Source organism: Symsagittifera roscoffensis, chromosome 4 (genome assembly GCF_963678635.1).
Source record: "Symsagittifera roscoffensis chromosome 4, txSymRosc1.1, whole genome shotgun sequence".
Lineage (NCBI taxonomy): Eukaryota > Metazoa > Xenacoelomorpha > Acoela > Convolutidae > Symsagittifera > Symsagittifera roscoffensis.
The window spans coordinates 5842831-5859759 of NC_087065.1; the positions used below are offsets into that span (position 1 = coordinate 5842831).

Here is a 16929-nt window from a genome sequence, read left to right on the forward strand (position 1 = left end):
CCCATTCAAATAGAGTCTCGCAATTGATTAAAATTTCCGATTGAATTTGTCCGATTCCTATAAAAATTTGCGCATGTGGACTGATCAGGCCATGAAAAGTATATATGGGTTTCAAACTTAACCTTGTTCAACCCCTCGTTACACCAGATGGGGGGATCAACTTCTCGATCAACTTTGAAAATGCGATGTTTGTACACTGTTTGACGAAAATGATGTTCACGAGGAGAAGCTAATAGACAACGTTTGTCTTATCGGAAGGGGGAGGAAAGAACGGAAAGCACCTACACCTTTTGATGGCCAGTTCTGCTCAACCGATTTTGTAGTTTTCCAGAAAGTTTGTTTAAGTTCAAACTATGCGTCTTGCCGAACAAAGCAATTAAAGCAATTAAAAATAAAAATAATTTCATTTTGACTCTAAAAGAAGTCAATTGTACACAAAATCAGAATCGTTTTATGATGAAGCACCAATTTTGCGGGAATTCTGATTAAATCATCCGAAACATGCATCCTTACTAATGAAAACACCAGAAATTTTTATGATAAATAAATAGCTGCAAGACTTTGTTGTGGCTATGTAACAAGAACAAAAGATGCCATCCACAATTTTTGGTTAAAAAATTTTATCTAAACATTCATTAACCAGATACAGGGTGTTTCTGAGCAAATCGTTGTTTTATAAACTCTATTTCTCTGAACGTATTCAAGGTTGATAGTTGAATTTCTGTACAAGGAGAGAAAAGGAACTTTTTTTATTAATATTAGTGTTCGGACAATCATAAATAGAAAAAAAACTGGTTTTGCGAAAACTTTTGCATTCTAAGCGTAGAGTAGTTTTATTATGTTACATTGAAGTATTTAAAACGTATCAATAAAAATGGAAAAGTTCGTTTTAAATTTTCCGCTTTTATTCAATAGCAAGCTTTTGTTTCATTTTTTGATAAGAAACCATTGTTAAAGTATACAAGCTAAACAAACCTAAGCATTCAAAAAGGTTGAATAATTTAAGAACCATTACTTGATTGGAAATTTCTGCCGATGGATTGATCAGGTATTTTTTTGATTGATCAGATATTGTTTTATGGATTTAGGTAGCTTTTCTATTTTTTAAACCCTTCTTCTGTTTTAACCAATCCATCTCAGGCTACCAAATATACATCGAAACAAATAGTAAGATCAATCGATATCAATATGAAAAAAAGTTAATGAACCGAAAAACTGAGTTTTGAGCTGATCTGTTATGAAAATTGTAATTCTATTTATTATTAAAGATTATTTTGTTTTCAGTCAAATTTACTTGCTCAAGCCTTTTAACTCCCAAAGCTAACCCAATTTTTTTAAAGAAAAATGCGTTTAATTTTTTTCCACAAAAAAATGAGTTTTGTACTACGAGGCCAAACTGTGCACTGAATAGGCTCACAATTTTTTTTTTTATGTTCCTGGATTCCAGACACAATTCTTTAAACATGTTAAAAAATTGTCGGCGCAATCAAAGAAAAAGAAAGAACAAAAGAAGAACAAAGGGAGCGTCCTTGTTGCGGAATCAGCTTAAAATTTACAAAATATCCATTTTGGCCTTGTAATGTGCTAACTTAAAGCAATTTTACAGATTTTTCTGCGGATAACGACACGTAACAAAAATTCGAATTCAATTTAGAATTTTGAAAAAAAAATCTACTACTGCTGCAGGACAAAAACAGAGACAGTATACACATTACCGTAACAGTACTGTTTCAGTACTGCAACAAAACTGATTTTCTTCCCCTGGTTTTGCTCTGAAAAAGTAATGCATAGACGTTAACACTGGTTTAATTCTGAAACAGTACTGATTATTACTGGCAGAACAATCCGGGAATCACTGGAAACAAGAAAATTTTTAACCTTTTTTACGGATCTCGGTTGAAGTTTTTTAAATTTAGGCCACTTAATTTTGGATGTGTCTTCCAATTATTTTTGCCTGGGCGTTGTCGTCACTGCAGTAAAAAACGTAAATTAAAATAGAATACTTATTTTTAACAATCTAGCATAAATTAATTATCCATAAAAAGGATATATAAAACTTCTACAGAAAGCAATATTAGGAAAAGTAGTTTGGTTAAGATATTTCAGCGGCCAAATTAGATGAAGTTGATTTCAATTCGGGTCGTTTTTTTATTTGGCCCGATAAACAATTTCTCGAAAATTGAAAATGGAAATGAAAAAAAAAACATCATCAACAAAATTGCCCATTCAAATAGAGTCTCGCAATTGATTAAAATGCGGCCTCGTTAATAATATTTCGATTCTGGGCTGAATAGATTTTAAAAAATATGCAGCCCCGCTCTCTCCTCGTAACACCTTCCAGAAATTCCTCTATTTCGTTGGAAGCTATCTATCTCTATATCTTGTTCTATAGAGTCTCGTAAGGAATCCCAGTGCGACGTTGTCTTTTGTGAAGCAGCTCTGCCGAGAGGCCTAGCACAGCTCCGATACAAGAGAGAGCACCCATCGCCTGAAACAATGGGGGAGTTGGCACAAAATTACTGTAGAAAAACAAAAACATTTATGCAACTTCGGCCAGTTTTGATAATGAAGGCGGCAAAATTGGATTCGATTTGGAAAATTTTTGAAACCGAGAGATCCAAACTTTGGTACCATTTTTGAGCTCTCCCATTTTGTCCCGTCAGCAAATAACATTTTCACATCTTGAAAGTAAAATTACAGTGTGGAAGGCTACAACGATTGTTTGACACAATAGGCTTGGGGTGACGGGGGGAGGGGCTTAGTGGAATTGTAAAGTCACTAACTACATCAGGGGCGGATCTAGGATTTTATCGAGGGGTGCGGATTTTCAGAAATTTTGGAATTTTTTTTAGGCCGACCAAATTGGTTTTCAGAAAGCACTGAACAGACCCTTGTTTTGGCCAAATTTTCAGAATTATGAAAAACAGGCCAACAAAATTGCGTTTTTTCGGCGCGCGCTCCCCTCTCAAAATTAGTATATACTGCGGCCGAAGCCACCTCTGGAAACTTTTTAAGGGTTGGTAACCAACATAGGATAACTCAAATAGTAGAAAGGGGGGACCCTTTGGGTCGGCAGGGTGTCGAATACCTGAGTGGGCATGTCTACTCCCCCCCCCCAATCCGCCCCTGAATTACATCATAGACTTAACTCATTAAATCAAACACACATTTGTACTGAAATTACCTTAAATATGGGGTTGTATGATCCGATCTCTTGGTACAAGTGGCCCACAAGAGTGTCGACGATGAGAGTGGAGATTCCATCCACCAGGAACAGAAGTGCAATCCCAAACTCCCTCCCCTCAGTCATACAGTCCTGCAGACAAGAAACACGCATGCTAACTAAATATTCATCGGTTGCTGTGTAGAAAGGACAGCATTGTCCGACCACTTTGATTATTATGGTTTAAAACTTTAATTAATTGAATAATTTAAAGAAGTCGAAAAAAAAATCTTTTTTTTTTCCATGAATTTTTTTTCGAAATTATAAGTTGCATGTTATTTTTTTTGTGAAATATGGCTTGCGGATATGAATTAATTAGCTCAAAATATATTATCTCGCCATGCACGACCATATGGAATTCCTTGTTACACTCAGTAGGCTATTATACTTCCAATTAACGACTGACTGACCTTGACTAGTAGGAAGTCGGTGGTGTTTATGAATGCCCCTGTGACTCCAATGAGGAACATGTAGAGCAGCTGACACCACAAGTAGGGCACGAAAGTACTCACTACAGTTAGCAAGCCCAGAGCCAGTTTGGACAGCTCGCTCAGTCTGCAAATTAAACCTTATCATCTTTTATCGCAATCATTTTCTCTAGATAAATTCAATGGTTTCTTATACTAAGTACAAACGATTAACCAATTTCTAATCGCGTCAGCTTTTGTTCCGACTACTGAGGAACTTTGTATACGGGTGTTTTAGTTTTTTCTTTTTTTTGTTTTTCCCGCAAAATCAGGTACCGGCGCAATTAATCATCGGAATGGGTCGAGTTGTAAATCATATTGAAGCCCTTTTGTTTGTGATTCGAACGACAATTAATAAATTTCGAAAAAGTTGTGAACCGTTTCGAAGTTGTGAACCGTTGTGAACCGCCTTCTTGAAAACAAAAAAAAAACACTACAAAAATCAGCAAAAACTAAAAAAAAAAAATTTATATGTTTTTTTATCTATCTTTTTGAGGCTTTCGGTCAGCTCTGCTCATAGTCCAGCAAACAAAAACATAGCAAAGGAAAAAATGTTTTTTTTTTGTAGTCAGAACTTTAAAAGGAAAAAATGTTTTTTTTTATAGTCAGAACTTTGTGGCCCGCTATCTTTTGTTGCGTTTTGCATTTGAATCATTCAAATTGTTTTTCTTTTGCGTTTCCTTAAGTATCTGGATAAACAATTTTTAATTCGTGAAAACAGATCTGGATAAGTGTTCTAACCTAAAGGGAGATACTCTATTAGATGTTGCCAACAGACCAGCCGTCACTCGGAACACCATCTGCACAAACCCATTGATTGCGATAGACTGGGCCCCGTTATTGAGGGAAAATCCGAACGCCAACAACCTGGTCGGCTGGTGATACATTACCGTGTTGAAAACCGAAGTGCAAAAAGCATACGACACCACGATCATCATAAAACGGCTATTTGTGAAAATCGACTTTACGAGAACGTCGGCTGCTACGTGCGATCTATCCGACAACACAGTATTCCGCGACATCATCACGAGAGACGACTCACTGTCGTTTCTACGCCTTTTCGGCTTCGAGAACGAATCATTTGCAAACCCAGAATGAGCTTCTCCGTGTATTAATAGCTGCGCATGTAAGGCGCATGGACACTTTGTGCGTTTAATTAGCAGACCGTTCGTAGCGCATACTTCGCATCTGTCGTTGGGAATTCGGTTCTTCTCGTGTTTCGTTTTCATGCCCAATTTGTGTCCGAAAGTGAAGATTGAGATGGCGATGATGAATATTACCCATGCCACTGTTAGTTGAACGTAGCCAATTCCCTGCAGGCCTAAAATAATTTCAGAAGTTTTTATATTAAAGATGAATTCGATTTTTTGAAAAATTTTGAAAACAACCCTCGTAATAAAATAACGATGGCAAAGTGGTGTTTGCACGATTTGTTGGACGGTGTTTGGGGTATGGATTATTTAAGTCAGCCTTCCGAAGCAATTATTTTCTGGTGCGCTTCCGAAATAATTAGGAATATTACCAATTTCGAAATATAACCAATATAGCAGGTTACTGTGCAAGTAACGTCCCGACCAAAGTCTTGAAAAAAAACCAAGTTTTTTCAAATTATTGTCGTTTTTCTTCGGTGTGGTGTGTTAAAGAAAATTGAACAAAAAAACTGGAGATTATGTATATTCGATAATCATATTAAAATAAGCGAACTGAAAAACAATTTTTGTAGAAAAATTACCAGGAAAACGAAAAAAAAAAGTTTTTTGAATTTTAACAAATTTTGTTTTCAATAAGGCGCTGAAGCACTCCAAGTAAACTAACGTTACTCAAGTAAAAATAAATTTTTACGTTAAAAACTAAGCAAATTTAAGCATTCAAGCAATTGCATGCTTAATTCGCTCAGAGTATTCAAAAATTTCAAACCGGTTTTTCTCGACACGAGGAAAAAATTTACGTGGTTCAAATCAAAACTGTAAGCGCTTAAATATAATCAGCTCATTCCAATGATAGTTTGTGGTATCTGATTTTGCGTGGAAAACAAAAAATAAAAAAAGAAAAAAACAAAAACACGCCCGAATACAAAGTTACTCCTCCAATTTAATGCTTTCAACAAAAAATTTATTCATGATAAATTATCAGGATTTAAAGTCCATTTTTCCCTTTCATTGGCAGCTTAATTAATGGATTCGGAGCAGTTTAACAAAAACTCACCCACCTAAATTATTTAGGAAGAAAATTACGGGTTTTTCAGAAAACAATTTTGAGAATAACTCGTAATTTTCAACCAACATTCTTCGTCTACAAAACAGATTAACCAGGTAGGTTGGGAGAAAAACTGCCTTCAAAAGCAATCCCAGCTACAAAATTGAATCATCCGAACAAAGTTCACTCTATAAACAAGGATAGCCGGTTGTGTGCGAAGAGCATAGAATGTTCCGACCGCAGTCTTGAAAAATACAATAAAAAGTTTTTTTTTTCAAATCATAGTAATTTTTTTTGCGTGGTGTCATAAAAAGATCCGAACAAAAAATAGAGCATAAGCATATTCGACAGTTATAGTGAAATGAGCAAATTGGAAAACGAATTTTGTAGAAAAATGACTAGAAAACCAAAAAAAAAATTAAACATTCTTTAAAAATTTTAAAGCTTTTTTTTGAAACTTTGACGTTTTTGTATCCAAAAAGGCGCTACAACACTCAAAATTTATCTTTAGCCGAGTAAAACCAATTTTTTAACAGCAAAAATTAAACAATTGTAAGCTTTTAAGCTATTAAAATAAACTATTGTAAGCCTGCTCGCTCACTCAAAATTAGACCAAAAAACCAAAAATTAGACCAAAAAACCAAAAAGTTTTTTAAACACTGAGAAAGTTTTTAGGAAAGTTTTAAATGTGGTTTGAATCACAACTGCGATGATAATTTCTGGTAGCTGATTTTGCGTGGAAAAAAAACTAAAATACACCCGAATACAAAGTTCCTCCCCATTTTTTAAAAGGACGGAACAATTAGAAGCCTGACAAAAAATGTGTATACACAAGGGAAAGGACCATCATATTCTTCACTTAGAAGTTCTGTTGCGCCTCTGCTTAAGAACTACATGCAATTTTTTGGGTTATTTTTCCGCGCTGGTTTTCGTTGATTAGAGCTCAAGCAATGAGCATGGATCATGCTGGGGCTCGTACATTCGACCCTTCAATTGAGAGGCGGAGACGTCACCACTTCACCACTTCACCACCGCTCCCCTAAAAATAGTTCTGAGGGAGAAATCTGGAGGATTCTATTTGAAACAGTCGGCCAAAAATGAACGAGATTGTTGGGGACTATAACCAAACCCCTTATTGCCTCGCCCCACTCAGCACAATGAAAGCTTCTCTGACTTTTTCAACGCTAGAAAATTTTATGGAAAAAAAATAGTGGACTAATAATAAATATATTAAAAGGGTTTTGGAAAAAAGCTAATAGTAAAAGCCTCTTTTGCTTTTCTACTAACCAAGTTTGGGTTCTAGCACGAAGAAAATAACTGAAAACACAATCATGCCCCCACCGACCCCCGATGACACAATGGATGTGAACAGATAGACGTGTTCATCTAGAAAGTAGTGATAGACAGCTGTCATTGAGGTGACATCCATCAGACTCTGAGCAGGTCCTAGGAAGACTCCACTGGCTAGGAGGAGGAGCCAGAAGTTGTGACAGTACGCGTTCATCAGTACACCAACTGAAAAGTAAAATATTTCAAATGGTTCCATCTCAAATTCAACACGTTTTTGTAGATTTTTTTGTAAATTGAATCGTTGTAGATTTTTATTATCTTAACCGTTGGATTGCTCATATACAGCGGATGATTGTATGAAACAGTCTCACAGCATAACATCAGGGATCAGGGGGGGGGGGTTTAAAAAGTTCTGAGAAGTAAGCTGACTTGTGAGAATGGGGATGGCGGCCGCGACCATGAGATTTGGTCTGAAGCGAGTCTTGTGGATTAAGAGGGAGATGAAGGGGGAGGGCAGACAGGTCATGAGGAACAGGGTGCTGCTGATCAGACTAGCCCGGGTGGGGGCCATGCCCAAATTAGTCACCCAGTACGCTTGGTACACGCCCATCGTGTAGCTGAAACAGAATAAAAAACATTATTCTTGAAAGAATTTTCCATAGAACTTTTATGCATAAAAATATACAGAAACATTATACACACGTTTTTTATAGAAATTTGCGGCAATTTTTTTACTTTCAATTAGTATTCGAATTTCAAGTTTCTATTTCAATAGTATCAACTTTTCAAGATATCACAAATCCACAAGTTTTGCTCTGTTTTTTTTTGTTTTACATTTTTTAGTTGACCGGGCTCCAAAATTTTTCTGATGGTACCATCTGAATATACTAAACTTTAGGGATGAGCGCGCAACAAAAATCAATTTTAAAAATGTCTAGAAATGCCTTTTGGTCTGTGTTCTCAAAGTTTGCGTGCGGCGCAGAAAAATAGATTGCTAAGAAACAAGGAGCTTGATAGTTGTTTGAGACCCGCTTTTAAAAACCCGCAATACATCCCCCAGTGAGAAAATCTTATATCCGCCCCTGCTCCTTGTGCAGGTTGTTTCAAAATAACGCTCGCTTAATATACAATAATAGGTGCATGAAAACTTGAGATTGTATTGTGAAAATTAACAGCAAATAGATACCAGAAGATATTTTCATGGTGAGGTTTGCAAGCTTTTGGGCCTAATGAAATTAAAATAAAAACGATTTTATCACAAAACTGAAAACCTTTTAAAAGTAAAACTTAAACCGAATTTACGAGACTATATAGTTGCTGCAGGGAAATTTTGAAATCGCATGAAATCAAAAATTTTAACTGGTTTCTAAATCAAGAATTCTTCCCCCACAAGCAAAGTTCGTTGAAAAAAAAAACACTCGCATCTAATATATGTTTACAATCATAATCAGCTTCTCTCGATTCAATTTAGGTTGAATTATGAGTCACTGTAATTGTCACATCAACGATAGAGAAGCAATTGTCAGGGCAAAGCCTTGAATGTTCCAACTGCCCTTTTGTTGATTACCGAAAATGCACTTAATGAACCTAATGAAATAATTCTAATGAACATTGAAATATACTGCAAATATCAGGTACAAAAAATTAAAAACTGAGACGTATCAGGAAAAAATGACCAATTATTTGCCTTTTTGTTCTGATTTTCGAAGAAAGTGATGACTCTATAAACTCGGGGAGGGGGTATTCAAACCAATTTTTAAACGAATTTTTCTCTCAAGGGATCGAACCTAGATCTGCGAGGGCCGTGCTGAGTTCGCAAATTACTTCAAAAATCTGGCAGAGGTCAAGCTAAACTGCTCGTTTTTATGTTTGTTGGTGAAAATGAAACGCGCATTATTTAGGCGTGGCAACACGCAGCTTCAAACAAATTGCAATTGAAGCAAGTTAATTGGTCTTATTGATTCCATACACGCAATCTTGTTGTTTCGACCATTGAAAATAGGGAGGAATTTTAAATTTGGGTTTTTTTCTTTTTCTTTTAATTTGCTTTCCACGCAAGATCAGGTTGCACAAATAATCATCGGACTGATTTGAGTGATATATCAAATTAAAGCCCTTACTGTCGTGATTCGAAACACATTTTAAAGTTACAAAAAAAAATCCCGGTCGAGAAAAACCGGTTTGAATTTTTTGATTTTTTGTCTTATTTCGAACAAAAAGCGAGCGAGTAGTGTTAGTTTAATTGCTTACAAGCTTACAAAAGCTTTAATAAAATTAATTTCGAATCAACAATTTCAAAAATTCGAAAAACTGCAACCAAACTGCTAAATTTTTGCAAGTTTTTTTTTGGTTTTTCTAGTAAATTTTCTACAACAAGTGTTTTCATCTTGCTTATTTCACCATGACTGTCAAATATACATAATACCGTGTTTTCTGTTCAGCTCCCTTTTTCAAACCACGCCGAAAAAAAAAACGACACTAATTTGACAAAAAAAACGACGACTTTGTTGTGTTTTTAATGGTCGGAACATTCTGTGCCACACGGTCAGTAACCGGCTATCCTTCTTTTAATTCGGAACTTTAGTAGTTCGGGTTACGTTATCAGCATCGTAGATGAAATCTTGGAGGCTTTGAACAAGAAAATTTACGTAGGCTTAACAAAACTTTTAGAATAGTGAGTAGCACAACCGCGTGGGAGACTCCATAATAGATCTCCAGTAACAATTTACCTTTTAAAAAAGAATCTGAATTTAAAAAAACCATCCCAAGCTGAAATATTTCTTTTTTTTTCAAACAGAAAAAAAAACATCCTGGCTTAAAAAAGAACAAAAATGTCGCTCCAGTTGTTTTGTATCACACAACGTTGGTTATTTTTAAACAAGCCGAGGAAATTTTTAATAGCATTAACTCAATCTTTTCTTTTTTTGGAACTGCATGCAACAATTTTGTCAAAATGGTTTGCTAGAAAGTCAAAATTGGACTACATAAGCAAAAACAACATATCTTAAAGTCTCAACAAAAAACTGCTGAAAAAAAAAGGAATCGTGTTCTTTTCCGGTTTTTGAAACCTCATCTTTGCAAACTCGCACAAATTATTTCAACTGATTTTTGGAACAATCAGGTCTTTTGCACATTTAGGTCTTTCGCAAAGTTATCAGAAGGCCGGATTTTAGCAAAAAAAAGGGCAACTACGGAGCACAAAGCTTAACTGGCCAGCACGAAAAGAATATCCAAGTGTGACTGACGCTCAAAAATTCACAAATCGTAATTTTTGAATTGAATTGAAAATGCGCTATCGACAAAATGATAAAATGATTGCATTGCTGAAGATTTTCAACGAAAACGATTTTGAATTAATTTTCATAAAATTGAATCAATTTGAATCAATTTTCGTAAAATAAATAGTTGAACAGTGGGTCGTTTTTTTAAAAAAAAAACGAACTAGCTCAAGCTTTTAAAACTTTGTATAAGGTTTGTTCTGGAAGTCCCAATGGCCAATTGGATAGCGTGTATATTTTCCTTGATGATCTGACTTGAAATGGTTTATTTATGGTTTATTCAGACCTCCTTTTATCATTTTCTCGATTTTCTGACGTGCGAAATTTAAAAATAAGTAGAGAAAGAGACTGCTCGTATATCAGGCAACGCACTGAATGTTCCGACTGCCCCTCATTATGTATTGTATAGTGTTTTTGTGGAAAGAAAAATTTTTAAAAGGAAAATTTTTGGACACTATCATAAATCAGGTGTGAAAATTTGAATTCTACGAAACTGATACGACCGATTAGCCAGCCTCAGTTCAATCTGGAACCATTTTTCTGTGCGGTATATTTCGCGAAGCATAATTTTTTCATAGGATTATGGATAAAATTAGGATTATTGCTTTAAGGATTATGGACAAAATCTTCAAAGTGCTAAGAATTTAGTCCAGATCCAGAGCATGGCCAAATTGGCAATTTTCAAACTCCCAATACTTGATCAGAGGTAAAATATCTTCTTAAACTTGATTTCAGGAAGTCGATGCTTTTAATGAGTCATAACAAAAATTTGTAAAAACTATTAACTCGATCGCTGAAAACTGACTGAATAAAAAACAACACCAAGCTTGAACATTCTGTTGTCTTCGCAAGTTGAAACAATTTTGATTAACGTAAAATTTCTATAAACTATTTTGTACAGCCCCTTGTAATCCCACTTTGTAGCCAGCAGTTCTTTTGAACTTCGATCTGTCTGATTTAAATACAGGTGCCCTCCAGGTAAGAAAATGGATCCTTGTGCCAAAATGCTAAGCCATGAACTCATAAGAATTTTCAAATTACATTTGCTCAAGTTTTTTTCAAGGCTAACGTGGGGCAAAAAAGGTTGCTTCCATACTTTTTGCTAAGGGTGAATTAAAAAAAAAACTAGTTCTACTTTCAAGTAAATCAGCAAGTTAATTCGAATTTTCAGTCAAAATATGAAAAAGTATATCGGTTTGTGACATCAGTGCCCAGCTGGAATTGACAATCACCGAAGCAGTTTCATCAAAACTCAGTGATTAACAGTCAAACTGATGGAGGAATTGCAAACCAAAGGAAGTTTGGTTCTTTTTGGGAAAAAAACAAACGGTTGGAAATTTCACTGAGCGGCAAAAAAGATGTCGCATTGAAACAAGACAATGACAGATTTCATCAAGTTCAGAATAGACTCAAACAGCCGCAGACCAATCATTGGTTCGGGCTCGCAATAAGAGAAAACAAAAAACTACGTCTCTCTTATGTGTACTACTTGCAATAATGCGAAGCTCGGAGCACAGATGCCGAAAAAAAAAGAAAACTGAGCGAACGATGAAGCGGAAAGAAAACTAACGAGCAAGAAAGAAAACGATGGATGCGAAGTCTGGGCATGCTTAACAGGTTGCATTAAAGCGCAAGCACGACTAATCAACTAATCGCAAGGACTTCAACAGACTCTTAACGATATTAGACTAAGAAGAAAAAATAATTTACCAAAGTTATTTAAGTATTATCCTCAAACGTTTCCAATAAAATAATTGCATTTCACTTTGAAAGGACAGGCAACGAGATCAGCTGATCTGCTTTAAACCTCCCCCGACTTCAAATCAACCTTGAAGTTTACGGGAAAAGAGACACGTTATCAGATAACAACGAAGAAGAAGCGGAATCTCGGACGACAAAAAGAACGTTCCAGATGAACCAAGGTCGAAATGATTCAACACCCGCGTATGTTTTTCTTCTAACTCAAATGATTAGTACCGCTTTTTTGACAAACATGTATATTCAAAATAATCACTTGGTTAAATATACATGCTGCTACAAAATGAAATTATCATAATAAATTTAAAATCAACAACTATAGCGGCATGTAAAAAATACACCTTGTATAAATATGAAAGAGACAATACTTTTTTATTAGCTATAAAAATAATTTCGAAGAGAATTAAAGGATCTATCAATAGGAATTTGTTCGTGCATTTCTATCAAAAAAAATTTAGGTTCAATTTGGAATTTTTGTTTAGATTTAATTTCTCCAGCACTATAATTGATTGAACCTGCATATTTTGTTGATCCTTGTCATTTTTATTGTTTATAAAGCGGACATTTTCTCTTCTTCAAAGTCATACCATAGTCATCTTTCATTTAGATTCGATTTTAAAAACTAGCTGACTCGTTCAAGGTTTTCTGTAGTGCAATAACAGTTTTAAATGAAGAAATAATGCCTAGAAAAATAAACAGTTAAGCAGCAACTGATATTTCGACCAACATTAGTCAAGCAGTCAGTTGTTTCCTGGATAACTTTGCGACTGTTTATTTGTCGACTGTTTATTATTCCTCATAGCGCAATTAGTAAGATCCTAAAATCAAGCTAGGGGTATTGCTTTTTAATTACGATCCGAACACAAACTAAAGAGGAAAAACTGAAACCCTAACAATCTCATTGCAAATCAGCTATTTTTAAAAGTTAGCTGACTCGTCTATGGTTTCAACATTAGAATAAAGCTTTCTTTGGATTTTCACCATTTATTGATGGCGAGGATGGTGAACAATGAAAACTGTTCTGAAGTAAAATGAAAACTTTTATCTAAACTTTCCAATTGTTTTAAATTATTGTTCAGCTTCAAAGATTTGATTTCGATTGGGATATTTGGCACTTATTTCTCCCTGCTGCAGATTTTTGCTCGATTTCAAAAAAAATCTTCAAATGGTGCGACAAGTGTTACATGAGCAGCACGTGTCCCGTGACTAGTAGGATCGCAACACGTATCAACCTGGTTGCGGGCATTAAGCCACCCGGAGGAATCAAGTTAAAAAATTCGAAATGAGAAAAAAGTGGTCAACTTTTCTTAAGACGAAAAATTTAGTTCGCACTTTGAATCGGATATTGAAGTTGAAGATACTCACAGAATTCCGTTGCATGGGCCGAATGTGAGGAAAAGGAGGAGCACTGTGAGCCAGTCTTGCCACGTTCTCTCTCTTCCCCCGACTCCCCCTCCCCCTCCCCTTCCGCGTTCAGGGTTCCCCCCACTCATGGCCAATGATAAACTCAGCGGGGCAATGTAATGATTGAAAATATTATGATTAAAAAGAGTAAAAACGAATAAATTATTCAGCTCAGTGTAAATAATAGAACTGAAGAAGAAACGGATAAAACTAAGTAACTAATTGAACTTCAAAACTTAGGATTATTTTTCTTTTTTTGAAAGTTTTGTTAATTGAATCCTTTGAAGGTAAATAAAAATTTTAAAAGTCTAATTGAAGAATTGATCTCTTAGAACACTATAATTATAATAGCATCAGTATTGACACAACCCAGTCGAAAGCAAAACTTCAGTTCGTTAAAAATCTTGTTTGAAATCTCAGATATTACTGCAAAAAAATTTAGTTTACGCCTAAAATAAAATAATTTTGTCCGATTTACTCAAAATAAAAACATAGGATAATGAATTACAAAAAACAGTTAATTTATAGAGTTGCAAAAAGTTGAATTAGACAGTAGTATTAAGTAAAATGAGCAAATGAAAGAAAATTTTCAAAAATTTTAGAACATTTATGCATGTGACCTAAAAGTTCAAACTTGCATGCAAAATTTAATAAGTTGCACAAATTTGGAACAAACAAGAATAATTAAAAAGAACAATCTGCCACAATTTGTTGCAAATTTGGCATGCAGCTTTAAAATTTAGGTGACCTTGAGACATACTTTCTGCTTGAAAAGTATCTTTTTTGTATGCAAAAAACGTCTGAAATATACATTTGCTCTTAATAATAATATAATTTTGTCTGTTCAAAATGTTTGCAATTTATTAGTTGCCAAAATGTTGGAACAAACTAAATCAATTTTGACCAAGTTTGCATGATATCTTTTATTTTGAATCATGGACCTTTAAGACAAGTTTTGTCTGAATTTTGGCGTTTGCATGCAAAATTTCAGAAAAATGTCATTTGCTCTTTTTAATCAATTCTGTTTGTTTCAACATTTTTGGTATTTATTATAATCATTGGACCATATTGGTTTCTGGAAAACAAACGAGCTCGCTGGAGTTTGAGATGAGCTCTGATCAAATTGTATTTGGTGATTAGAAATTTGGCACAGTCAACGCATGAGTTTCTGAACATCTCTGCTTCGAAAGTAATCCTTGATATCACTCGTTTTGGACTCGAAGATTGAGCCGGAACAATGATATCACCTAGGTCTAATATTTTGACAAACTCTTAACTAAGAGTTCGAATAGTACTCTTGTCAACAAGCCAAGCCCATCAAATTGTAAGCTCATGATTGAAAAACATTATAAACTGATTATTAATGAAATATTATCGTGAAATATTGGCCCACTTGATCAATTTATTATAAAATATCAAATAAGATATCAAACGTAGCTTTGGTTGAACATAAAAGGAACTAGACTACTCGAATCAGGGCAAAACTCAGACAACGACTGCCCTGCGATGTCTTTGAAACTGCTATTCAAAACATCAATTTTGAAAAAACTTTTTGAGTTTTTTCACTTTTTTAAAAAGTAGAAAAATATTGTCGCATTGTCGTTCCTACTTTCAAGTATTTGGACGGAAAATTTGCTCTCATGGTGGTTGTTTTTCTTCAGACGAATTTCTACCTTTGAACTAGCAGTTTTTGACGGAATTTTTCTTACGTCATTCAAGGGCAACCCGCATTATATTTGATTTTTCCACTTAATTGAGATATAAATTTCAATGCATAAAAATTTTCTAATTCTTGAACTAAAGAATAAACTAAAAAAATTTCTTATTCTTAAACTGCGCAAGCTTGTCCCTACGTTACTCAATTTCTCGGTTTTGTCTCCCCACCTGAACCAACCCCTCGTCTACCCGGGTTAATTCTGACTGGGGGGGGGGGGGGGGGGGTTGGTTCGGGTGAAAGAGTTGGTTCAAGTGGAGGGGGATGGCTCAAGTCAGGGGCAGGTGGTTCAGGTGGGGAGGGGGTTCTGGTGGGGTGGAAGTTGGTTAAGGTGGGATGGGGCTAGTTCGGGTGGTGGGTGGTTGTTCAGGTGGGGGAGGGGTGGTAGTTCAGATCGGGGGCGTGGGTCGGTTCAGGTGGGGAAAGAGGTGTTTAAGGTGGGAGTCATCCGGCCGGATTGGCAATGTACTATATAAATACATATATATTTTTAAGCTCACTGTGTTGAGCTGGTCAATTGACCTTGAAGATAAAACTAACGAAGAATTAGAACCTGAATAAAGAGTTTACGAACCAGTTGTCTTATTTATGCTCTCAGCCTTACTCACGTTTAGCTCGCCAATCCCTTCGGATTCAATATTAATAGTAAGCATACCTAACGGTATGACATGGCGCAGCCAGCAAGATCTACAAAAAACCCGCTCACCATTAATTCACTTTGGGAAAAAACATCAGCGGAGCTCCCTTTAGAATGGAGTAAATTGGCCGCAATTGTCGAACTTGCAGTATTCGCAAAAGACGGAATAGAGATTCAAAATCTGCTTCGTGAAAAACCTAATATTACTCTGCCAACTGAACAAATCTTAGAAGTCGAAATACATGGAGAAACCGATGCACAACGGAGAAACAGAGAGGTTAGAAACCAAGAGAAGAACGTAGATTGGGTAAATAGATGGCGAAAAGCAAGAGACAGGGGTGTTTATGTGTTAAGACGAAACCAAAACACAAGAGGAAGTCAAAACAGAGGTCCGCAGAACTACACTTCCCAAAAACAGTGCTATAAGTGTGGAAAACCTCTCAGCCCTAACCATCTATAAACGTGCCTAGCCCGAGATAAAATTTGCTCGAAATGTGCGAAACGGGGACACTTTGCGAGAATCTGTCGTTCAGATAATGTAAACTTTCTTTAAATTAACAATGAAGACGAATCAAGAAATGAAATTGAAAGCCAACCTCACGAAAACGAAGATAACGATCCAGTTGATTTTACTGAATTCACGTCACACAACTGATGGGAGGAACTACAGAGAGATAACTACTCCATGTTGGCAATAGCAGACGCATTCGAAATCAAACAAACTGTAAAAATCAGTGACGAAAATTTAAATGGACACATTGTGAAACTCATAACAAAATCTGCTGAAATACTTGCTATCGCGGATTCAGGGTGTCTAATGTCATTCCTAAATGAACAAACTGGACGTCGAATACAACAAAATGATAAATCCAATATTTAAATAAAACAATCCCGCCGGAAGATACAGCACAAAATCTAGCATGCTATAATGGAAAAGTTGTCATTCCGAAAGGAAAAATAAT

The 16929-nt window shown here is 35.5% G+C and overlaps 2 protein-coding genes across 12 annotated transcripts in view; both read right to left on the bottom strand.

The window, feature by feature from the left end:
- LOC134843568 (intraflagellar transport protein 88 homolog) overlaps positions 1–14273 on the bottom strand; it is a 519299-nt gene extending 505026 nt beyond the window's left edge. The window contains exon 1 of the mRNA XM_063859692.1: positions 14262–14273. The gene's annotated coding sequence lies outside the window, so the exon portion shown is untranslated. The remainder of the gene's footprint in view (positions 1–14261) is intronic.
- LOC134843569 (uncharacterized) lies at positions 2027–14822 on the bottom strand. Of its 11 annotated transcripts, none has more exons than XM_063859701.1 (8): positions 14681–14822; positions 13578–13805; positions 7606–7793; positions 7174–7401; positions 4432–5011; positions 3634–3778; positions 3185–3316; positions 2027–2488 (listed from the first exon to the last, which is right to left on the bottom strand). In XM_063859701.1, exons 2-8 carry the CDS (start codon positions 13703–13705, stop codon positions 2387–2389), a joined length of 1503 nt encoding a protein of 500 aa, XP_063715771.1. In that variant the 5' UTR covers positions 13706–13805; positions 14681–14822; the 3' UTR covers positions 2027–2386. The 11 variants fall into 11 exon arrangements, with proteins under 11 accessions (XP_063715771.1, XP_063715772.1, XP_063715764.1 ...); XM_063859702.1 differs by having other exon boundaries at positions 13578–13826; XM_063859694.1 differs by having other exon boundaries at positions 13578–13834.
- Positions 14823–16929: the final 2107 nt, after the last annotated feature.